General features: G+C 40.5%; 1 protein-coding gene across 30 annotated transcripts in view; it reads left to right on the top strand.

The window, feature by feature from the left end:
* LOC135280657 (uncharacterized) overlaps nt 1-20046 on the top strand; it is a 78295-nt gene that overhangs the window by 29766 nt on the left and 28483 nt on the right. For 21 of the 30 annotated variants that reach the window (XR_010347525.1, XR_010347522.1, XR_010347528.1 and 18 more), the window contains one exon: nt 1928-18855. The exons of 1 other annotated variant lie outside the window; for it this stretch is intronic. Coding sequence is in view for 13 of the 29 variants with exons in the window: in XM_064388788.1 (XP_064244858.1) it covers nt 1928-2042 (115 nt within the window). In the remaining 16 variants the exon portion in view is untranslated. Of the gene's footprint in view, nt 1-1927; nt 18856-20046 lie in introns of those variants that run through there. 8 more of the 30 variants (XR_010347520.1, XM_064388798.1, XR_010347519.1 and 5 more) reach the window with 7 other exon arrangements.

Genomic DNA, 20046 nt, shown 5'->3' with positions numbered 1-20046 from the left:
CAAACGTCTCAAATCTGGTGTGGAAACCCTCTCTGCATCTCGTTTGAAACACTCTAAAACCCTGTAATTTGAAACAATGCAATGTTAACCCATTTCCCCACCTCCCTGAGCCTGCAGAAATCCCTGACAATTCATACTTAGACACCTAGACCACTAAGCATTATTAATTAGTCTTTTTTATTTAAAAGGCTTTCCACAGTTATGCATATTAGTAGTGTGTAGAGGTGGGTTCTTCTCTGCCTGTGATGGGATTTAGAGCACACAGGTCCCTGTCACCATCAACGAGCACCATTAATCTCCCACTCCTCTCTGGGTAACTAAATCTCTCAAGCCCCTGGAGCAAAACTAAGCCTGTGGTGTCTTCTGTGTCCCATGGATCATCCAAGATGTTTGGTCTCTAGATATGAAAGGGGAACTGGTTTTGAGCACATGACTAATGCCCTGAAGTTTCTAAAAGAGGAGCAGTGTAACTCTTGGTATGCACAAATCCACTTAGCAAAGAGGGAGAAAGCACAGTGCTGGGTTTAAGCAGCAGTGCATTTGTTATCAGCACTCTGTTGTTGATCCAACAGATCCAGAGGGAATGATCTTAAGGATCCAGGAAAATGGCATACTCAGAATAACCTCTCTGACCAATGCATGCTGGGGAGTAATTTTAAAGTTCACTAGAACACATTAAAATATAATACATTGGTCATGGCAAAGCAAGGCACGTGATTCCATCTGTCTACATGTCTCTTTCCAGTACTAAATCCATCCAGAGACCTTCCAGAATTATATCATTAAGTCTTGTCACGTCCACAGAGAGTGGAAAAGACTGGAGATGAAAATCAGAGTAACAGTGAAATTTTGGCACTTTTATTTTTGGGTCATTTCCTGAAATGTCATGGTCCAAATTCATGCCTGACATTATTCTGTTGACCCATGAGGCACAAATATGTCATATTAAAGGGTGATACCATGGCCCTGGGGGGTGCCCCTAGGATTTTCCTCCTTGAAAGAGGTGGGACCAAGGATGCTCTTAGTGGGGCATCTGACTTCTCAATGGTACAGAAGGTCTGATATAAGGACACTCAGGCCATCAGGGGAGTCTGGGTTTTTTTACCCTTCTCTTCATAATAAGACCAGGAGGTGCCATGGGTTGAGATGATGCTAGAGGATTGTCCAGGTGGAATTCTAACAGGGTGCTTTGTCTGCAACATTTATTAGACTTATGCAATACTTAGGGAAAGAACGAGAGTATGAAGCAGGCTGTCCTTTGCAATACATGCAAAAGAAAAAAAACCCAAACCTTAACTTGTCCAACACACTTGAGAGCCACAAATTTTGTTACAGTTTTGCTAAATGAGAGGAATATTCCTCCCCTTCTCTATAAAACCATCCTTTTAGACATTACTGCAGCCATGACCTCACCGCAGTTCCTGGATTCCTTCTGAAAAGATTAAAATGAACTAATACACAAATGATCTCATCACAGTGTAGAGGACACCTTACACAGGGGGGAAAAACTAATCAGGAGAACTTCAGCACTACATTTGTAGTAGAAAAAGAACTGTAACAGCACTGTGGAGAAACAAACTAAAGGTACAATGCCAGAGAGGCATTTTCCCATCTAATGAACCATTTGGATTTGTCCTACCTCATCCTGCCTGTCACACCTGTCATCCTCTTAGCTGTCTCCACATCTATCATCTTTCCTTTTTTCCTGCCTTTATCTACAATTTCCTTTGTCTCTTCTGTGCCTTTCCCACCTGTTTTAATATTCCTGGTAACTTTGAATTGTGTGCACTACTATTCTCAGCTACATCCAAAATGCATTTTGCAGAGTACATACATACAGTCACCTTACACAAAAGTGTTCACACATACTTCATCTGTAGTTTATGTCATTCTGGATTAAGAACACCTTTTCTATGTTTTCATACAGTTCTCAGCCCAAGGGGTCATGGATGGTGACAACTCTCATCTACTTTGGAGCTGTTTTATCTTCTAAGAGAAATCAAGAAGATGAGTTGGGAGAGATGCTTTACTTTCTTTGGTAGGACAATCTATAAATTAACATTTATGTAAGTGAGACTCTCACCACATTTTTAATGTTGTATCACATTTTGAGGCTAGAAAATGTAATGTCTTGGAACTAGGTGATCTTGAAAGTCTTTTTCAACCCAAGCTTTCCTATGATTCCACGATCTTCAGAACAAGATGAATATAGTGTTAATAATGCAACCTTATCTGTCCTGCCCATAGGTGCTCCTCAGCTCTCTCTTGAGGTGACACCGTTAAGCAAGAGGTGACAAACTGGTTCCTTTCTCAAGGAAGTGTCACCTAACTGCCCGGGGCCTGTTTTGGTGGGGGTTGCACCCTGATTTTCAAGGAGAGATGTGCTGCTGTGGCCCCTTCCCACCCTGGCAGGAGGAGCTGAAGCTGCTCATTCAGTTGTGACATTTCTCAGGCAGGAAGAAAGGCAGAAGGCATCAGGCTGTAGGGAGGGATCAGGGCAGCCACCTTTGGACACTGGCAAAGAAACCTCCAGAACTCATCCAGAGGAGATGAGCTCTCAGGGCTAGAGCATGCTGGTAAAAAGGATGGTGGTACCTTTCTATCCACCCAACAAGATTTGCTACTCCTAAATGGGGAAGAAAATACATCCAACCCCAAATGCTCTCCAGCTGATAGATCTGCTTCAGTGAAGAGTGCCCTGAGCAGTGATGAGTGTTGTAGGATACATGCTGCAGCATTAGGAAAGTCCAAACAGCCCAAGGAGCAGTGCAGAGCATCTGTCAAGAAAATAGCATGTGAAAAGCTGCTGTAATTCCTGTCCCCAGCAGCCTAACTGGAGGCACAGACTTCCCAAGGCTTGGAGGACTTGGAGAGCTCAGGATCCTCAGTGAGATTCCTCCCCAAGCCCTGCAGATTTACCAGGTCATCTCAGTCCAGGCCAAAGTTGCCGGGAAAGGTCCTTGGCTGTACTCCAAGTTCAGTGCTCTATTGATTGGAAGAGGTATTTATTGTAGGTCAGGGTCTTGAGCCAAGACAGCTGAAGCTGCAAGGACTAAATTGTCTATTCCTGACCCACAGATAAAACAAATGGCCAGTTTTAGCCTAATCATCACTTCTGCCTGAGGAAAGAGAAACTCTTTGAGGTAAGTTCCCTTGGATATAATTCTTTCTTTCTAGGTTGTAGAAGGGCTGCAGCTCATACATATCCTGAGTCATAATGTGGATTTGCACCTTTCCTGTTAAATATAGCTGGCTTATGTCCAAAGGATCCCTTCTCTCCCTAATGCTCACTCATATTGTTACAACTTCTACATTAGTTGCAGGTGTGAAATGCCAACTGATCCACACTTCTGGTGCTGTCAGCAGGGGAGTAATGTGTGTCAAAGGCCTGCTTCTCAGAGGGGAGGTCACCCGGATCTCCATTTGCACATCTGCTTTGCTAAACACAAAACTCTGGAGGTTTGAAAAGCTCCAGTGTGCACAAAGTGGGATGTGATCACTGAGGGCTGTACAGAAGGAGCTGCTCGTGCCTGTCATTTAGTAGGCAGGACACAGAACTTTCCCTCTGTACAAAATTCTTCCTGCATTGCAACAGGTAACGTTTTACTTGTAAGTTCTATATTAATAAGGGGAAAAAAACTACACTTCTCTGCATTCCACAAGCAGACAGGATACCAAGAGATTAAAAAAGAGCCTCACACATTAAGCAGCTTCAGAAAGATGCTAATATTCAGCATGTTCCTGCTTGGAATGTGCAGACATGACGATCAGGGAAGTGCCTGATCAGAGCTCCTGGAGCCTCCGTTGCACAGAGGCATCCTGGTCTGGTTCTGAGGGCTTCCAGAGGAGCTTTCAAATGTTTCTATTCCCTGCTGTTAGTGGATTTTTTCCATACCTTGGAATAAGTCTTCTGATGGTAATGTGTTTGCAGTTGATGCTGAGATAATAGTTCTTGCTCAGGGGACCTCTAATACACAGTATTTTATGCTTTCTACATTTTATATGATATCAAAAACTCCTCCTATATGTACATATATGCCTAATTCTTTCTTGAGTTCTGCTAGAATCTAGAATATCCTCCAGTATCTGCCATAAGGATGCTCACACATAATCTATACAGAATATTTTTTGGTCTTAATATGTTTGGCCTTTAAATGCCATATATTTATGACATCATGATTCTGGTTACTCTGCACTTACAGGACATTTTAAACACATGCATTCATGGATCATTCACCATTATGCATTGCATTTTTTCCTCTCTCAGTTGACTATTTCCAAAATTTTTTGGGGGATAATGAAACTTATATTGACCTTTTTATCCAAAATCAGAAAATAGGGAGTTGGTCATCAGCTGTATGCTGATGTTCCATGGTTATAACATCACATTACATGGAATTTAGATCTTGCATCCTCACAGTAACTTAGCCAGAATTAAAGAAAAGTGATTTCTAAAGTCCAAATTATACTGGGGAGAGCCATGAGCTGAACAAATAGGTCAGAGCATGTTTCATGAACTGAAATGCCAGCCCTGAGCCTCTGCTGCTCATAATGGACATGTCCTTAAGGGAGCTGATGAGAATAATTTCCACAAGAATCAGAAGAAAATAATTTTCACAAGAATCACTTTTAATGCTGAGGAAGGAGAGCACTTGCGTTTTAAAGAAAAGTTTGATTCTGGCAGAGGGTCTCTGTTGGTGAGTTAGAGGAGCTGTGCTGTAGAAGACAGAGTGGCTGCTTGGCTCTCATGGAAGCCTCTGTTGAATTCAGGCCTTTCCCCTGAAATTTACACCAGAAATTCAGAAATTTTATCTTTGATCAGAACAGCTTCATTGCCTTCCTGAGTAATAGGAATGACATGGGTTTCCCTGGGCTGTATGTTATGGACATGACAGAAATGGAGAAAGGGATACTGATTTTCTTGGAATGAAATACAGAAAATTTGAGCTTGGAAAACATTTGAGTATAATGTGCTGAGAGTTTAAAGAAACATTTTTAAAGAAACATTTTTCTAGAGCATGCCTGTTAGTTTTATGTTCATTTTAGCCATGTATAATTATGAGAAACACAGACAACTCATAAGATTTTTTAGTTTCTGTTGAGAATTGCCTTTTCCAAGATAATTCTGTACACTATTACTTCAGCCCACTGGGTATCATGTAGGGAAGGTGCAAGATTATGCACATGAATATTTCTGTCTACCACTTAGGCGTGCTGAGACAATATCAACTTATACTTTCTCCTGTCATTGGTCCTTATTCCATAGAGGATATTCTTAATTACCAGCAAGACAATTTGGTAATATCATGTAAAGTGTAACAGCATAATTTCTGTGATGATTTACACCTGCTAAGGATCTGAATACTGAATTTTAAAACATAGTTTAAGTTCAGAAGAAAGAGTATTTTTTCTACAAGACACTATTTCTATTTTTAATAGAAATTATCTCATTTATTTAATTTATTGGCACTGTTCTTCTGAATGAAATGGAGCTTTTGAACGTGAAGACACAATTTTTACATATTTTCACTGCCCTGAAAAATTTAGAGCACACTTCTGTACTGGATTAAATCAACTTGAGTCTAAAAGCCTAAACACTATTTTTGACAACTGTGCATGAGGGACGTGCCTGTACAGGGATTCTAAAGAATAAAAAACCTAAAAATATCTCAGTTGCAAAGAAAATTCCCTGTATTCCTTCTTACACTTCGTAATAGTGGTTATATATATATCTTTTTTAACCCTCACAGGTTTATCTCTAATTCTGTTGGAAATGATTGAAATTATTCCATTGACTTTAGCAAACTCTGTTTCCTGCTGGATTAAAGGCAATATTTGTGTATCAGATTTGCTGGTGATGTCCCACTAATGAAACAGGTAATTTTATAAACATGTCAGGGAGGGTAAGTGCCCAATAAAAAGATGTCAGATAGAGATGCACAAATTACACTCTATTTGTAATGGAAATAAAACCAGGAATTCTTACTGTGAGTCATGAATTTCTTTATAATTGCTTCCACATTTGGGACAATTTTTCCCTGGGTTGTCTACAGAAACCCTGCAATTCTTGGGGCTTCTGATGGCACTTATGATCACAACAACACATCTCATTTCTGATAAAAATTACTTACTTTGGGAAGGATTGTTTTTTTCTCAAATTGATTTTCTGAGTCTTTATCTACAACTATTTTCTTATCCTCCTCCTCATTTTCTATTTCTAAAACAAAAACAAGAGTCCTTATCAATTTAGAAGAGCAATAAAACTAAAGAAAATTCAGACAGGACTGTAAAGCACAGTCTATTTTAAAGTTCCAACTCAAATAATAAGACTCTGGTTTGTGCTGCACCTCACTCATGGACTCAGTTTTCCATAGTGCATTCAGTGTTGTAATAATGCAAATCAAATACAATTTTAATAACTCCTTCCATTAATGTTTTAAGACTGCAACACTTATGAGCATGATTCTAATTGCATGATTTTGCTACAGGCAAGTTTTATAGATCTGTCTGATCTTTGGATATTTGCACCGTTTGGATTATTTTAAATAATTAATTTTTGGAAGAATTTCAGTCTCGGTAACAACAGTTGGGTTTGATAGTGGTTGTCTTGTCAGTAATTGTATGTATCTGCTTCCATGCCAGGATAAACTAGATAAATTTAGAACTCTTTGGGAGGAGGGGGCTGAGGTTTATACCATAGCAAATGTTATGGAGAATGTTCTTAGGAGGGGAATATTTATAGACTATGTTAATACCAGGAGCAAAAGAGGTTTCAAGTGAATAAAATTTTGTCATGCAGCAAAATTAGTTAATTAAATTGCAGGACTTTCTGCCAAAAGAATACCAAAAACATAATCAACTTAAAATACCATTAAACATTTTTTTTTAATGCGACTTCTATTGCCAGTCTCTAATGCACTGAGTGATAGGAACAAGGAAAATATCTCATGAAAAGAATTAGTTTGACTTCTGACATTTTTCTGTATATCTGCTGGGAGTTTCTGCCACAGGGACCATGGAATTATGGAATCATTAAGGTGGGAAAAGACCTCTGAGATCTTCAGTTCAACCACTGACCCAACACTGCCAGGTCTAGCACTAAACCGTGTTCCTAAGCACCATATCCACACATTTTTTTTAACACCTCCAGGCAGAATGACTGCACTTCTTCTTTGGGTAACTTGTTCCAGTGCTTGACCACCCTCTCAGTGATGAAATTTTCCCTAATATCCAACATAAACCTCCCTTGGTGCAACTTGAGTCTTCTTCTTCTTGTCCTGTGGCTTGTTACCTGGGGGAAGAGACCAGCCCATACCTGGCTGCATCCTCCTGCCAGGGAGCTGTAGAGAGTGATAAGGTCCTCCCTGAGCCTCCTTTTCTCCAGGCTGAACACCCCAAGCTCCCTGAGCTGCTCCTCAGAGGAGATGGTGAGGGGTTTGCAGGACCTCTGGTGCAACCCAGCTGCTATTTTCAGGGAAGCAGTTGTTTGAAAGCTTGCTCCCCTCTCCAGAAACCTGTGTAAAACCTCAGGCTTTCCTGTTATTGTGCAAAATGGGATGAGGAAAACGACAGGACATGGGAAGAAGGTAAGTGGGGCAGCAAAAGTCACAAGGAAAGCATTTGCTGAGTGGCTGGTGAGGGCCCTTACCTTGATACTGTCCCCAGGGTTTCTCTCTAGTGGCAGGCACTTGGCTCTCCTCCTTGTACGTGCTGTTCTTCCCCTCGAGCATCACTTGAGATCTGCAGCAGAAGGTTCCCTCCTTCAAGATGAACAGAAACACCAACACAGTCTTGCCCACTCTTGATTCCTCATTTCTTCTGTAGAGAATTTGCTCCAAATTTTGCTCATGACAAATGCCTACACAAGGCTTGGACAAACAAGCATTAAAAGTATCAGTGGGAATTTTCTTTTGGGGGTTAAAGAATAGCTATCAACCAAAAGTTTTACCCTGAGAGGTGTTTTTTTGCCTGCAAAAAAAATATGTTCTTCAGTGAATATGGCTTTACCCACCCCAACAGTACCTGTTTTCCTGTCTGTTTGGTGAATTCTGTGTCTGGCATGACAGAAAAGAACGTCTCCTCTGAAACACCCCCAGTGCATCTTCCTTGCAGGAAAAAATTCTAACAGTCTTGCTACAGAGTTTACACACTGACAGAGAAACAGTGCAAAGTTTCTGCAAAACCCATGATAAATTTTTACTTCAACAAAAGAACTTTTAAACCATCCTGTTTGAGAGGAATGGAAGGGGCCATAGGCATATAGGCCTTAGAGAAATGTAAATTTTCCGTGAATGGAAGTATGGATAATTACAGCAATATTTGAGAATTTCACTGCTGAATCAACTCAGCATGAACTTCTCAATTACTCTTTCTCGGAAGTCATCCCAAACAAGAACACCCTGATATACTGAATTAATGATAAAAGTGGATTGTGGCTAGGGTTTTTCATGAGAACTTTGTCCTGGAAAATGCCAAACAAGCAAAAAGGTTTGGATTGAATAATGTAGTTTTCATGAGGCTTCTCTGCTAGGAAAAAAAAGATGTTAAAGACTTTTAAAAATAATTGCAAGTCCCAATACATATTATTCTAAGTGAATATATATTTACTTTGAAATATATTTTGATTTTAATTTTTAATTTATAAGTGAAAAAAAAAAGAAATATTTTGAAAGTACTGAAGCAAATGGCTCAGTTAGATTTTTCACTTTTTAGCAGCTTACTGGTTAGCCACAGAATTAGCTGAAAAAAAGTGAAATCCCGAAAACTCCCAAAGGACAGAAGAAAGCACTTCCCTGTCAGCTATAAAATGAGTGAAAATTATAATGACATTTTCATTTAGCACAGAGATTTACTAAAACACCCACATTTTCACAGAAGTTGCAAAGACTTGAACTCGGACACCCTTTTGGTTTCTTCCCAGGTGTGATGTTTAATGATAATGTTTTCACTAGACCTGGTCACCCACACTCTCAGATAAGGAGCTGGAGGTTTGCCAGCCTCTACAGGGGTAATAATCTCTGTTTCATAGGCTAGCACAAGAAGGAGGGCAAGAAGCACGAGCAGGAAGTTTCACCATTTTATTTCAAACTAATGCATTTAAACAGGAAATTATAATTAAATAATTTAGAAGTGAGCTATCCAAGGGTAAAGAGCCCCAGATGCCATGAAGGGTTAAGCTTTGTAGGGCAGAGAGGAAAGGCCTGTGTAGCTTCACTGTGCTAATGGTGTGGGGAAAGAACTTCTGAGATGCCTGCTCAATTTGTCAGGATTTTATCTTCTGAACTATTACCTCCAGCTTTCCCCAGAACACCCTTCCCAGCCCTTTTATCTGCGAGCTATCTTCAAGTTAACTGTCTGCCTATTGCCTTGGCTGAACCACACTAATAGTCAGCTAATTACACATGAACACTCTAATTTGCTTTGTCTTTCTCAAAAAACTCACGCGTGTGCAGGCACGCACGCGAGTGCACTTCTGCCCGTGCCATGAAACTGCACCAGCTGAATTGGGGTAAAATTTGTTGCATTTGTTTCCTGCCCCCTCTGATGCTTCCCCCCACGAGGCCACCACCAACGCTTGTCATTCCTGATTTGCAACATCACCTGTTGCTCCAACACCAGGCTCCTGTAGAGCAGAAACTGGAGCAAAGAAGAGAAATACGTGTTTGTCATTGAACTGAGCTGAGAAGAAGGAAGAGGAGAATGATAAGATCATAGCCTGCAGCACTTTGTTTATGAGAACATCCTTCCAGTGATATATGTCTGCACCAGGTGAAAGTATTGTGTCACCCCTAACATATTTTAAATGCCAGGGCTGTCATGCAAGAAGACAATGATGAACAAGTTTAAACAGAATATGGTTTTGTAGCCATGTACAGAGTTACCCTTTGAAGGTTTGCACTGGTAGTGCTTCTTAGCAAAATGTTTCCAAGCTCTGTTGTATTCCCCTACAGAACCCCCCTCACACAGAATTTAAACTAAATAGAGACATATCTATTGCAGGCAAACTGATGGGGTTGTACATAAAGCAGTGCCTTTCCTCAGGCAGGATTTTCAGGCCATTTCACACGTCCTCCCTACCATACTATCCAAGTTTGTCATAACTCCTTGGATAGAAGCCCTGCTCCACTCAGCAAATAGGCAAAGAAAGCTCTGTTTACACCATGTTCTGAGGAGCAGGGACAGGCCCAAGTCGCTGCATGGCAGAGGTTTACTCAGACTAGCCCTAGCATGCTCCTGTGGACTGAGCTCCCGTTAGCTGCTGCAGCTCCCAGGCCACATCACCTGCTTTAACTCCACCCTAAAGAATTCCCTTTGCGTGCTCCAAAGCTGCCTGGCCTGGTGGGATGGGGTAAGCAGGGTTATTTGCAGGATTCTCTTCAAAAGTGCACTCCTGGGCCAAAGTGAAAGGCTAATGCAGAAGCACCTTTCCTCAGCAGGCAGATATGCCCAGAGCTATCATCACATGGCAGTTTTCTCCCAGATATTTATCTGGAGCTCAACTGCACGAACACCATCCCCGCGTTCTAGCGCTGTTGCACAACCCCACTCCTTGGCTCAGACTGACAGCTCAAATTGAGCCTTGGGAAAGCCAACATCCAACACACAACACTGAGAATGGGCATGACCACATCCACCTTGGATCCAGGTGAAAGAGTTTTAGCTGTGTGTGTCATGTGGAAATGAAGGCAACCGTGACACCGCGGAGTCGTACGCCGTCGAGGAAGAGTAAGGTCAGAGCCAGTCCATGACCCATCCATGACAGCATTAATAACTATACAAAAGAGAGGAAAGGGAGCCTCTGACTGCCTGAAAAAACCTTCAAGGAGGTAGGATTTCTTAAGTACTTATTAAGGTCCTGTGTGGGCTTGTGTAACGCGTTCAGCATCTGCCCCTCAGTTTTCCTTTCTGTAAAATGGGCATACCTTCTTTTCCACAAGGTTATTAGGAGGATTTTCCAATTAAGGTTCATCATAAATGAAAGTGTCTTGCAAACAGTATTTAATCACCTGGCCAAAAAATGGTCTCCAATATCTTTGGGCAGAATGTGAGTTTTTACAGGCACTAGTCACAGTGTCCAGAAGGCTACGGGATCACAGGCTGCATCTTTAAGACAGAGTTTACTTCTGGATCAGTAAATGTACTAGACAAAGCAGCCATTATTTATGCATTCCTGCATACATGGCAAGGTGAAAATAATAGAATAAACATCATATACTTCATTATGATATCGGTTTACACTTCCAGGGTACACAAAAAGAGGCCATTTCATCAAGCTAATTGCCTGAAAGTAAAAGAGAGAGAACTTTAGCTATTAGTCTATTATGGGGCTTTTTTCTTAATCACAAATAGGGGCCGTGTGTCCCCAGGGGGATGTGTATTCTAATTTACAATTGAACTACAGATCAGAGCAATCAATCTTGTGCAGCACTTTTACAGTGTAATTGCTGCAACATAACAAATAAAAAAAAAAAAAAGCAGCCTAAGTCGAGTTTCAGCTTGAGGTGGAGATATTTACCAGGCATTGGTTCGGGGTGGGAGGGAGGCAGAGAGAGGAGAGAGGCGCCAAAGCCATGAATATGCAATGAGGGCTCATTAGTGCCCCAGTGTTGCCATGACGAATGGCATTATCCCCAGACTGGTGCAGCCTAAACATGAATTTTATAACGACCCATTTATCATGACTTGTCATGGGTTTCTTTACTGTACTTTCTACTGACTCTCACACCTTCCACCATTAGCACCTCAGGATCTCTTCCTTTTGTTCTTTTTATCTCATTCCATCTTAGTTTTTTTGGTGACGATGCTCAGGCGATAAGGAGAGGAGCATTGCAAACGCTGTTGTTCAAGAGTTCAGAGCTTCCCAAGCTGAAGACCCACCACCAAAACGTGTTGGTGGTCTCCAGTCCAGTTACTGGTGGATAAGTGTCTTCGTTGTCACAGGTATCTGCAGTCTTGTCAGTTGACTCAGCAGAAAGGTCTCGGGTTGACCGAGCATCCAGACAACTATCTTTCCACTCTGGCAGATGTGATGGATGAATCTGTTTTGTTGACCTAGGCCTGTCTCCTCCTCAGCCCACTCCATCTATGTGCACAGTGTAACAATCCACCCTGCATCTTCACGTTGAAAAAGGCGCAAAATCAGATAAATAAACAAAAACTGCTTTCTCCCCAGTTTCACTTAAACGAAAAAAAAAAACCAAAACATACTAGGTCTAAAACCCAACTGATAGGGAAAGCATTTACTCTCCAGGAGCAAGCAATATTAGTCAACTCTACAGGAAAACCAAATTACTGTGAAGTAATTAGTGTCTGGCTTTAGCTCATTTTTGGTCGCTGCACGTTGTCTCTGTTTTACTGCTGTCCCTTTGGCCTACCCCATCCCACATTTAATATACCACTGCTTATAAAGAAATCCCTGTGGCTCAGAAGGCTGAATTGCCACTGCTGGGCTAGGGCCTGCTCTCTAGTATATAGAGGCTTTCATTTCCCAAGTTATGAATCTGACATCTCATGGCCAAATCCACGCCAGTTTATTTCTGAGAAGTCTGTCCTCATTATTTAGCCCAAATAGTTTCACTGTCAGTCTGCCCTTTTTTGTTTTTTTTTTCTCCACTGTGAAGTGGCTGGAGTATCTGAAAGTATCAAGCCCCTCTTTGTTGGATTTTACACTTTTGCTATTACAAGAATTTGTCTTTAGGGATAGAAAAATCAAGCAACTTATTTCCAGCTATTACTTGGATAGGACTTCATGTTCTTAAACAAGTTCTGAGCTCCCATGATCTCTGAAAACAACTCTCCCGAGGTCTTACATCAGGGAAGTCCTACAGTACTTTCATTACTCTACTGGACGTTTGAAAATATTAAAAGGCATCTAACATCCCTGGCCAGCAATTTATAGACTCAAAGTCTGGCGCTGCAGCCCTCAAAACCTCTATTTCTTCCCCAAAATCTGCACTTTGCTATTATTGTTGCCAAGACAGGCACGTGTTTCACCAGGAGTAGTTTGTCAAAGGAACAGTCCATTATCCAAAGATTCATGACAGGTTCCCACTCTGGTACACGATGGAAGAGAAGCTGGATGTCAGAGAGGGAGGAGAAAGGAAAGCTTCCTCTAAGAAAGGTGCATTTGGGAAATGACACACCTTGATTAATCAGGGCATTGCTGATTAGGCCAGCAAATGCTTGCCTTTTTTTTTTTTTTTTCTTTTTAAACCCATCTGTGCTCCTTTGGAGAATATAGGTATATAAAAATATATGTATGTGCAGTTTTTAAAAGCCCCTGACCGCATCTGTGACCTATGATGGAGAACTCCAGCTCCCACTACAATACAAACAATGTTCTGTTAATTATCAGGAGACAAAAGAATGATAGAAATTACTCTTAAAGAAGCAAACCCGAAATGACATCTAATATTGGAGAAAATGTCCACTGTCTTCACAAGGACTCAGGACACAGCAAATATTATCATTATTCCTGAGAATAAATGTTTGCCCTATGACCCAGGTGATCTGATCACCTGTTGAGTGGAGAGAATGGAGAGTTGTCACAAACAATGTGGTTTAATTAAATTATTTTAATTTAGCTCCTATTAGGAGTACTTAAACTGACTGTACTCAGTCTATAAGATCTGACTGATACATCTGATCCATTATCTGCAGTTTATGGGATGGAATAAGCAGATTCCTGTTTGAGTTGGTAGCAGGAAGTCACAGGTCCTATCTACGGAGGTTATTCCATTATTTTATACCAATACCTGCAGATCCCTTTGAGAAATAAGCTCATCTTTATTCCACTCACCTCAAGAAGCAGAAAGACATGGAAACAAGGAATACTATGGGCCAGCCAATGCAGATGACACCGAGCTCTGGGTCACTTTAGCACCCAGGAATCACAGAAACACATCAGAGTTTTGTAGGTTGAGATCAACAACCATATGGAGGACAGCTGCCCAGGAAAGGAAAACATTCACTATTCCTCAGTCAACCCACAAATGGCAATCATTAAAATAAAATAATTGCAATCTTTAAAATATTAAGTCCTTGGTTCTAAACTGACAGGACTCTAATTATAGGAAACACAAAAATTTCAGGAGAAAAAGACTACTTTCATTGTCATAAGAATCCAGCTTCCAATAAAGTATCAGATTTGAGATTGTTTCAGAGAGAAATTAAGGAATATAAGCAATACTTTGAGGTGGAAGAAAAATCTATATGGTAGGACCAAGTATTTATCCTGAATTTATGGTAATTTTTGTGACTGAGTGCTGTAGGATCAGAAACAGGCTATCAGCAGACTCACATGAAAATTCTGCATTAAATACATATATTTGAATGTAATAAAATTCTGACCATATAATAAAAATCTGCAAAATTATATATGCAGTAGTCTTTTACATTTACAGATAGAATTAATAAACTTAAGATAAAAAAAAAAAAAACTCTGAGAAAAACTTCAGGTGTGATTGCTATTCAATGCTTTTCAATGTCCTTTCAACTGACATGTATACAAGAAAATTTAAAAAACCATAAACCCAGGCACTATTTCTCTGTGTAAAGTGATGCTCTTTTAAAGACATGATAAAATTCTAAGCCTGAACACAAAACTCCTTCTGACTGAATATTGAAGTGTTTGAACACCCAGGCAGTGACAGGGACATATCCTTATATGCTTGTAAGGGCTCCTGATTGTGCTAAATAAACCTGACCAGCCCTTTTTTGCTATTTTTGCAGAGAAATTCATCCCTCCCTTTTTAGTTCTGTTTCAAATATGAGATATTTTTTTTTCTCTGTTCAAAGCTTGGCTTTAGTCATCCTAATGAACTAATGATCTTTTCCATTGGATGTACTTCAGCTTTGTCTTTAAGGCTCCTCACCTTTCTCCAAATGGAGCCAATGGCTTGCTGCTCCCCACTTTTAAACAAACAAACACAAAGTCCTCCTTCCCCCTTCCTCCCCACTTTCTTTAATGACATCTTCAGTCATTAATGAGTTAATAAAAATCTCAAAGTCATCTGGGAATAGATAAGGGGGAAGAAAGAAGAGTATTGTACACATAATGACAGGCTCCCTGCTGGCCCTAAGATGTCATGGGTCAGCCATGTCAAGAATGTGTGTGCCCAATCATCTGCTGATTTTTATCAGCAAGGCCTGAAGCAGAATCTGACACGGCCAGTTTGGGAGTTACGATGAATAAACAATGACTTCTTGGATTGTTGGCGGCTGTGTGATAGAGTGAGAGGGTTTATATATACTAAAACATGATGACATTAGCAATCAATATACCAATTACTGGACAAGTTATTGGACGAAGAATGCACATGTCCTGAGCTTTGTGCACTTTGAACATGCTACCAGCAAAGGAGACCACAGAAATAATGTTAATTAACCCATTCCAAGCTCGATATGCTAATACCTGATGATTCCTTGAAGTTTCTGAGAACATGAGGTAGGTAAAAACCTTGGTCTGATATAGCACATTAAACATTTGAAATATCAGACACAAGCCTGACAAATTTATTTTTCATCAGGACTTGAGGAAGAAAGGAATACATTTTTTCAAGTGAGCAGCTGAGATTCTAACAGACTTAAATTGTTCTCTATAAAATTTCACCTAAACACCATCAGCATACTACACAAATTTCATCACTGAGAAGTTAGAACATGTCTCCTATAGCTTGGTTAAGGAAATATCCCAACAACTCCCACCTGCCTATTCTTAAACAGAGAAAGGAAGATAAAACTAACATGCTTTTTTATTTCTGTGTGACTGCAAATGCATTTCTGCATCTGATCAGTCTCTTACATTCTTTAGTGTGCTCAAAATATTCAGTGTTTATGAGTTTGTCTTCTCTTATTCTGGAAGTGATTGTGAAGATAAAATGACAGTATTTTAATTGAAGCCAGAATAGAATGGGACTATATGAATCACCTAATTCCAAGTACAATACAGAAGGAAACTAAAGTGGAGATCAACGTTGCAGACAGATCTAGATTGGAGTTAAATGGTGTCAGCTCTCCATTAAGATGGACAAGTCCATCATCTAATGGAAAGCTCATGGGTTTTGCCCTGAGATGCATTGTTAAAATGATGTGGTAAAGACAGATTTTATGATGGTTCTCCATCCTTTTCTGTGTAGTCTCTGAATGACAATTTTACTGCCATCTGGGAAGCAGCAATGCCGTGGAACCTTTGACTTTTGCTCAGGTGGGAGCAAACAAGGCAGGGTGTAAATATAAAATTTAACTCTGACTGCCAGGGCATCAACCAATGCAGTAGAAATTGGGAGTAAGAAGGGAAGAGAAGAGTTCAGCCACCAGAGTGGCTCTGTGTACATGCTGTGTGTCAGGGGCTGAGTAAAATCTGCAGATACATCACTTTTGTGATCTTACTCTAAATTACAATCAAATCTGCTCCTGCTCCTCAGAGCACTAAGCACTTCTCAGAGTTGTGTTGGATGGTCATGGCAAAGGGACCAGCCTCAGACAAAGGGGGAAAAACAGATGAGGCTCCATCTGGTTTTAACTGCAGTGGCTATGAAGTGTTCAGCTGGATCCTTCCAAATGGCTCTTCCTTTCCCATTGAGTTAGCTCTTGAAAAGTTTAAAAGTGAATTTGTCCAGCATGTGTGATATGAATAACAAAATGCTTTTAAATGTAAATGTTTCATAAAATAGCAGCATTACCATACATTGCAGTGAATACAGTTAAAAAATCCAACTCAATAATCCCTCCTCTGTAATTTACAATTAACTTTTTGCCTCAAGGTAACAGCTACATTCACAAAAATAATGGTAATAGATTGACCTTGTTATGAATGGATAACAAGCTGGAAACAATATAGTTTGTCACAGAGCATTAACTGTTACTGTTGAAATTGTAAATAATGTGTATAGAACTTACAATGTAAATGGCTCCCCTTAAAAATATTAATTATGTCAATTAAACACTTGATGCATAATGGATTATTCTGAAGCCTATTTAAGTCCATGTCAGACTGAGTACACCATTTTCTAAGATCCCATTCCCAGGCTACTGGAAAAATCCATGGCTGTGCTTTGACTGCTCAAGGTGGACAAAGGAATATTGCCTTAAATTAAAGATATATGGCTGCCTCTTTTGTTTACATTTCTCACTGCTTTTTCTCATCAGAAGATGAGACTGTTTACAGACACAAGGCTCTTCTGAAGTGTTTTCAGGCTACTTTAGAAACTGTTGAAAAGCAGCTCTCATCCAGCAGTGCTGGCCAATCCCTGGAGGAATTCCGTGGGCTACAGAGAACTCTGTTGGCTTTTGTGCCACTTTGGAATCAGTGGATAGAGAAGGATAGATCAGGTCTTACACCTGGCTGGTTTCTCTCACCAGAGTGATCTCACTCAGCATTCTCAAGCCAGTGAAAGCTGAGGGTGATGCTGTTCAAATCTCCTCCCTGTGTGTCATTTGGAGCCCGGGCTGTGTTCCTCCAGGAGAAGGAGGTTGCTACCACATGGCTTTATGGAGTGACCCCAAGCTGATATATAACACATGGCTTAGAAAAAATTCATTTTCTCCTAGTGTCTGATGACCACCAATTCATGAACAAGACCCTGAAATGTACTTTTTGTGCTTCCCAGCCACAGCTCCTCAGCTGTAGCTCAAGACTGGACTTAACGGCACAATGCTTAAGTGTTCTGGCCAATTACCATGTTGCATTATAAAAGAAGGATTCCCACTAGATTATCCACATAGAGAAAGTGATACTAAAACGACAAGCCACCAAGAGGTCAAATAACCAGTTGCCAGAAGTTAAAATAACTAGACTGTGGAGCAGCAATATCTGAGGAGCTGGCATGTGTCCCAGGACTGGTTGTCATACAAATGAAAGAAAAGACAGCTGGAATCTTTTTGGATTGACTGTTATTTTCTGTGAATATAATGTAAATCTACCACTCTGGTTTTTCAACCAGACGCCTGAACTGGGAGTTTAGAAACTGATTCAGTAAAATATAAGGTCTCTTTATATCTCATTTTTCCATGTGTGAGTTTCATCTACTTTGTTTAGCTTTATCCTTTGGGATCAAAGACTGTTCAGACTGTCTGAGCACCAAGAGTCTGATTACAGTTTGGGCTCTCCAGTAATCCAAGCAAATACATTACATCCTCTCTTGCCAAAAGGTGTGTTCCCCCATCTGGGCAGCCACAAAGTCTCCACAAATGTCTAAATGAGCAGGCACCTCTACCCACCATGGAGCCAAAATCCCAGCCAGGCTGGGTAGGCTCTCCACCCAATGATTTTCCCTGGGCAGGTCTTGTTTCACCATCAGTTAAAGTGTAGCTGTTTGCTATACATTCGGTGCCATCTCTTTAAAGATGTATATCTGAGTGGGCAAGAAAGTTAGGGATTAGCAATGGGCAGAGGTCAAGTCTGTCAAGACTTTAAGCATGTTGTTGGTTGTAAAAAAGATTACGTTACTGGCAGCCCTTTGCCAGATCAGTACTTCGATGCCAAATGTTAATCCTTGCTGGGGACAAGATGGCTTGTAAATGTTATGGGAGAACACAGCTTTTTCCTGTAGAAAACAGGCATTTATGGTTAAAACATGGATTGTTTTCTCATGCTTGTGTTTGCATTTCATGCCAATTCACTCTTGCTTGCTATGAGCTTCGCTTCAGTACTTACATTTAATCACTTAAGGTCTTTATTTGTATAGTTGAGGACAGAATGGTTGAGTTCTTGAAGCACTGGGGAGTAAAAGAGCCAGAGCTCAGCCTCAAGTTTTGCCAAAGGACTTGCACTGTGAAACTGGGCAAAAGCCCACTGAACTTTACTTTTCTCATCTGTACAATGGAGCTCCATTTAAAAAGGATCCTGTAAAATTTTATCTGTGACTGTCAGAAGTTTATTTGATCTATAAAGTAATCTGGCTATTTCAGTGTGGCTAACTATATATCTGTAACTTTCTAAATATCGTCCTTTGCTACAGTCAGAGAATCACAGAAAAATTCGGGTTGAAACCTCCAGGATCATCCTGTTCCAACTCCCCTGCTGTGGGCAGGGAACTTTCTGCTATACCAGATTGCTCCAAGCTTTGTCTAACCTGACACTGGCCACTGCCAGGGACGGGACATCTACAATTAGATACTATGGGACAGCTTAGGTTTCCAGGTCACGTGCTTCCACAAGGGCAGCCAAGGCATAATCCAACACAAGATTTTAAAATCACAGAAGACTCAGATGCCCCGAAGTTTACTCTGCTGTGGACTGAGAGCACAACTGGGTGTGAGCAGCAGCTGTTGTCAAATGTGTGCAGAGTACTGCACATGGCTGAGCACAGTCAGGAAATTAATGTTGTACCAGTGGGTCTCAGCAGCTGACAGTGCTCACAGAGCATTGCACAAACTCTAGGATGTCCTGTGGCTGTCTCACGTGAAAGGAAAACAAGCAGTTCTGGGTGCAAACTACACTCACACCTGTTTTTGGCATCTAAAGATCCTCAGGGTCTCTGTGGCTCAGTTTTTCACCCTATTTTGGGAGGTAATGAAACTCTATGCTAAGGCAAGAATCAATAAAGCTTCACTTTAAAGGGTTGATGAGGTCAAGAAAACACCAGTGCCTGATGCACATGGCTTCAAGAGTAGAGGGGACCATGCAAGTTCCCAGGTAGATTTGATAACAGAATTCATAAAATAAGAAAAGCAAATTCAATCTGGGGAAACCTGAGCTTCTAGGTTTCATGGCATGTACATTTAGTAGCTATAAAATTAGAATACTTTGGTAGAAGGGGGTTCAACATTTTTTCTGGCAAGAAGTGAAAAATGATGTGCAGCATCCTAAGTACTAAATTCTCTTAGTTCAGTTTTGTTATGCAGATGGATTTTTTCCCTTCTCCTCTACTCTTTAAAATGTTTTGAATTAAAATAGCTTACTCAAGGTCACCAAAGGCATATGGTCCTGCTCAGAACTTTAAACAAAACATTAGTTTTTACAACCTTTTGTAATTTGGTATTGTATACAACATGGTTATAGACGGAATTTCTGTAATCTTTGCAGTGGGTGACAGAAATATGAGA

Source organism: Passer domesticus, chromosome 14 (assembly GCF_036417665.1).
Source record: "Passer domesticus isolate bPasDom1 chromosome 14, bPasDom1.hap1, whole genome shotgun sequence".
NCBI classification, from domain to species: domain Eukaryota; kingdom Metazoa; phylum Chordata; class Aves; order Passeriformes; family Passeridae; genus Passer; species Passer domesticus.
The sequence above is the reverse complement of the archived record's forward strand: the minus strand, read 5'-3'. Positions and strand labels throughout refer to the sequence as shown.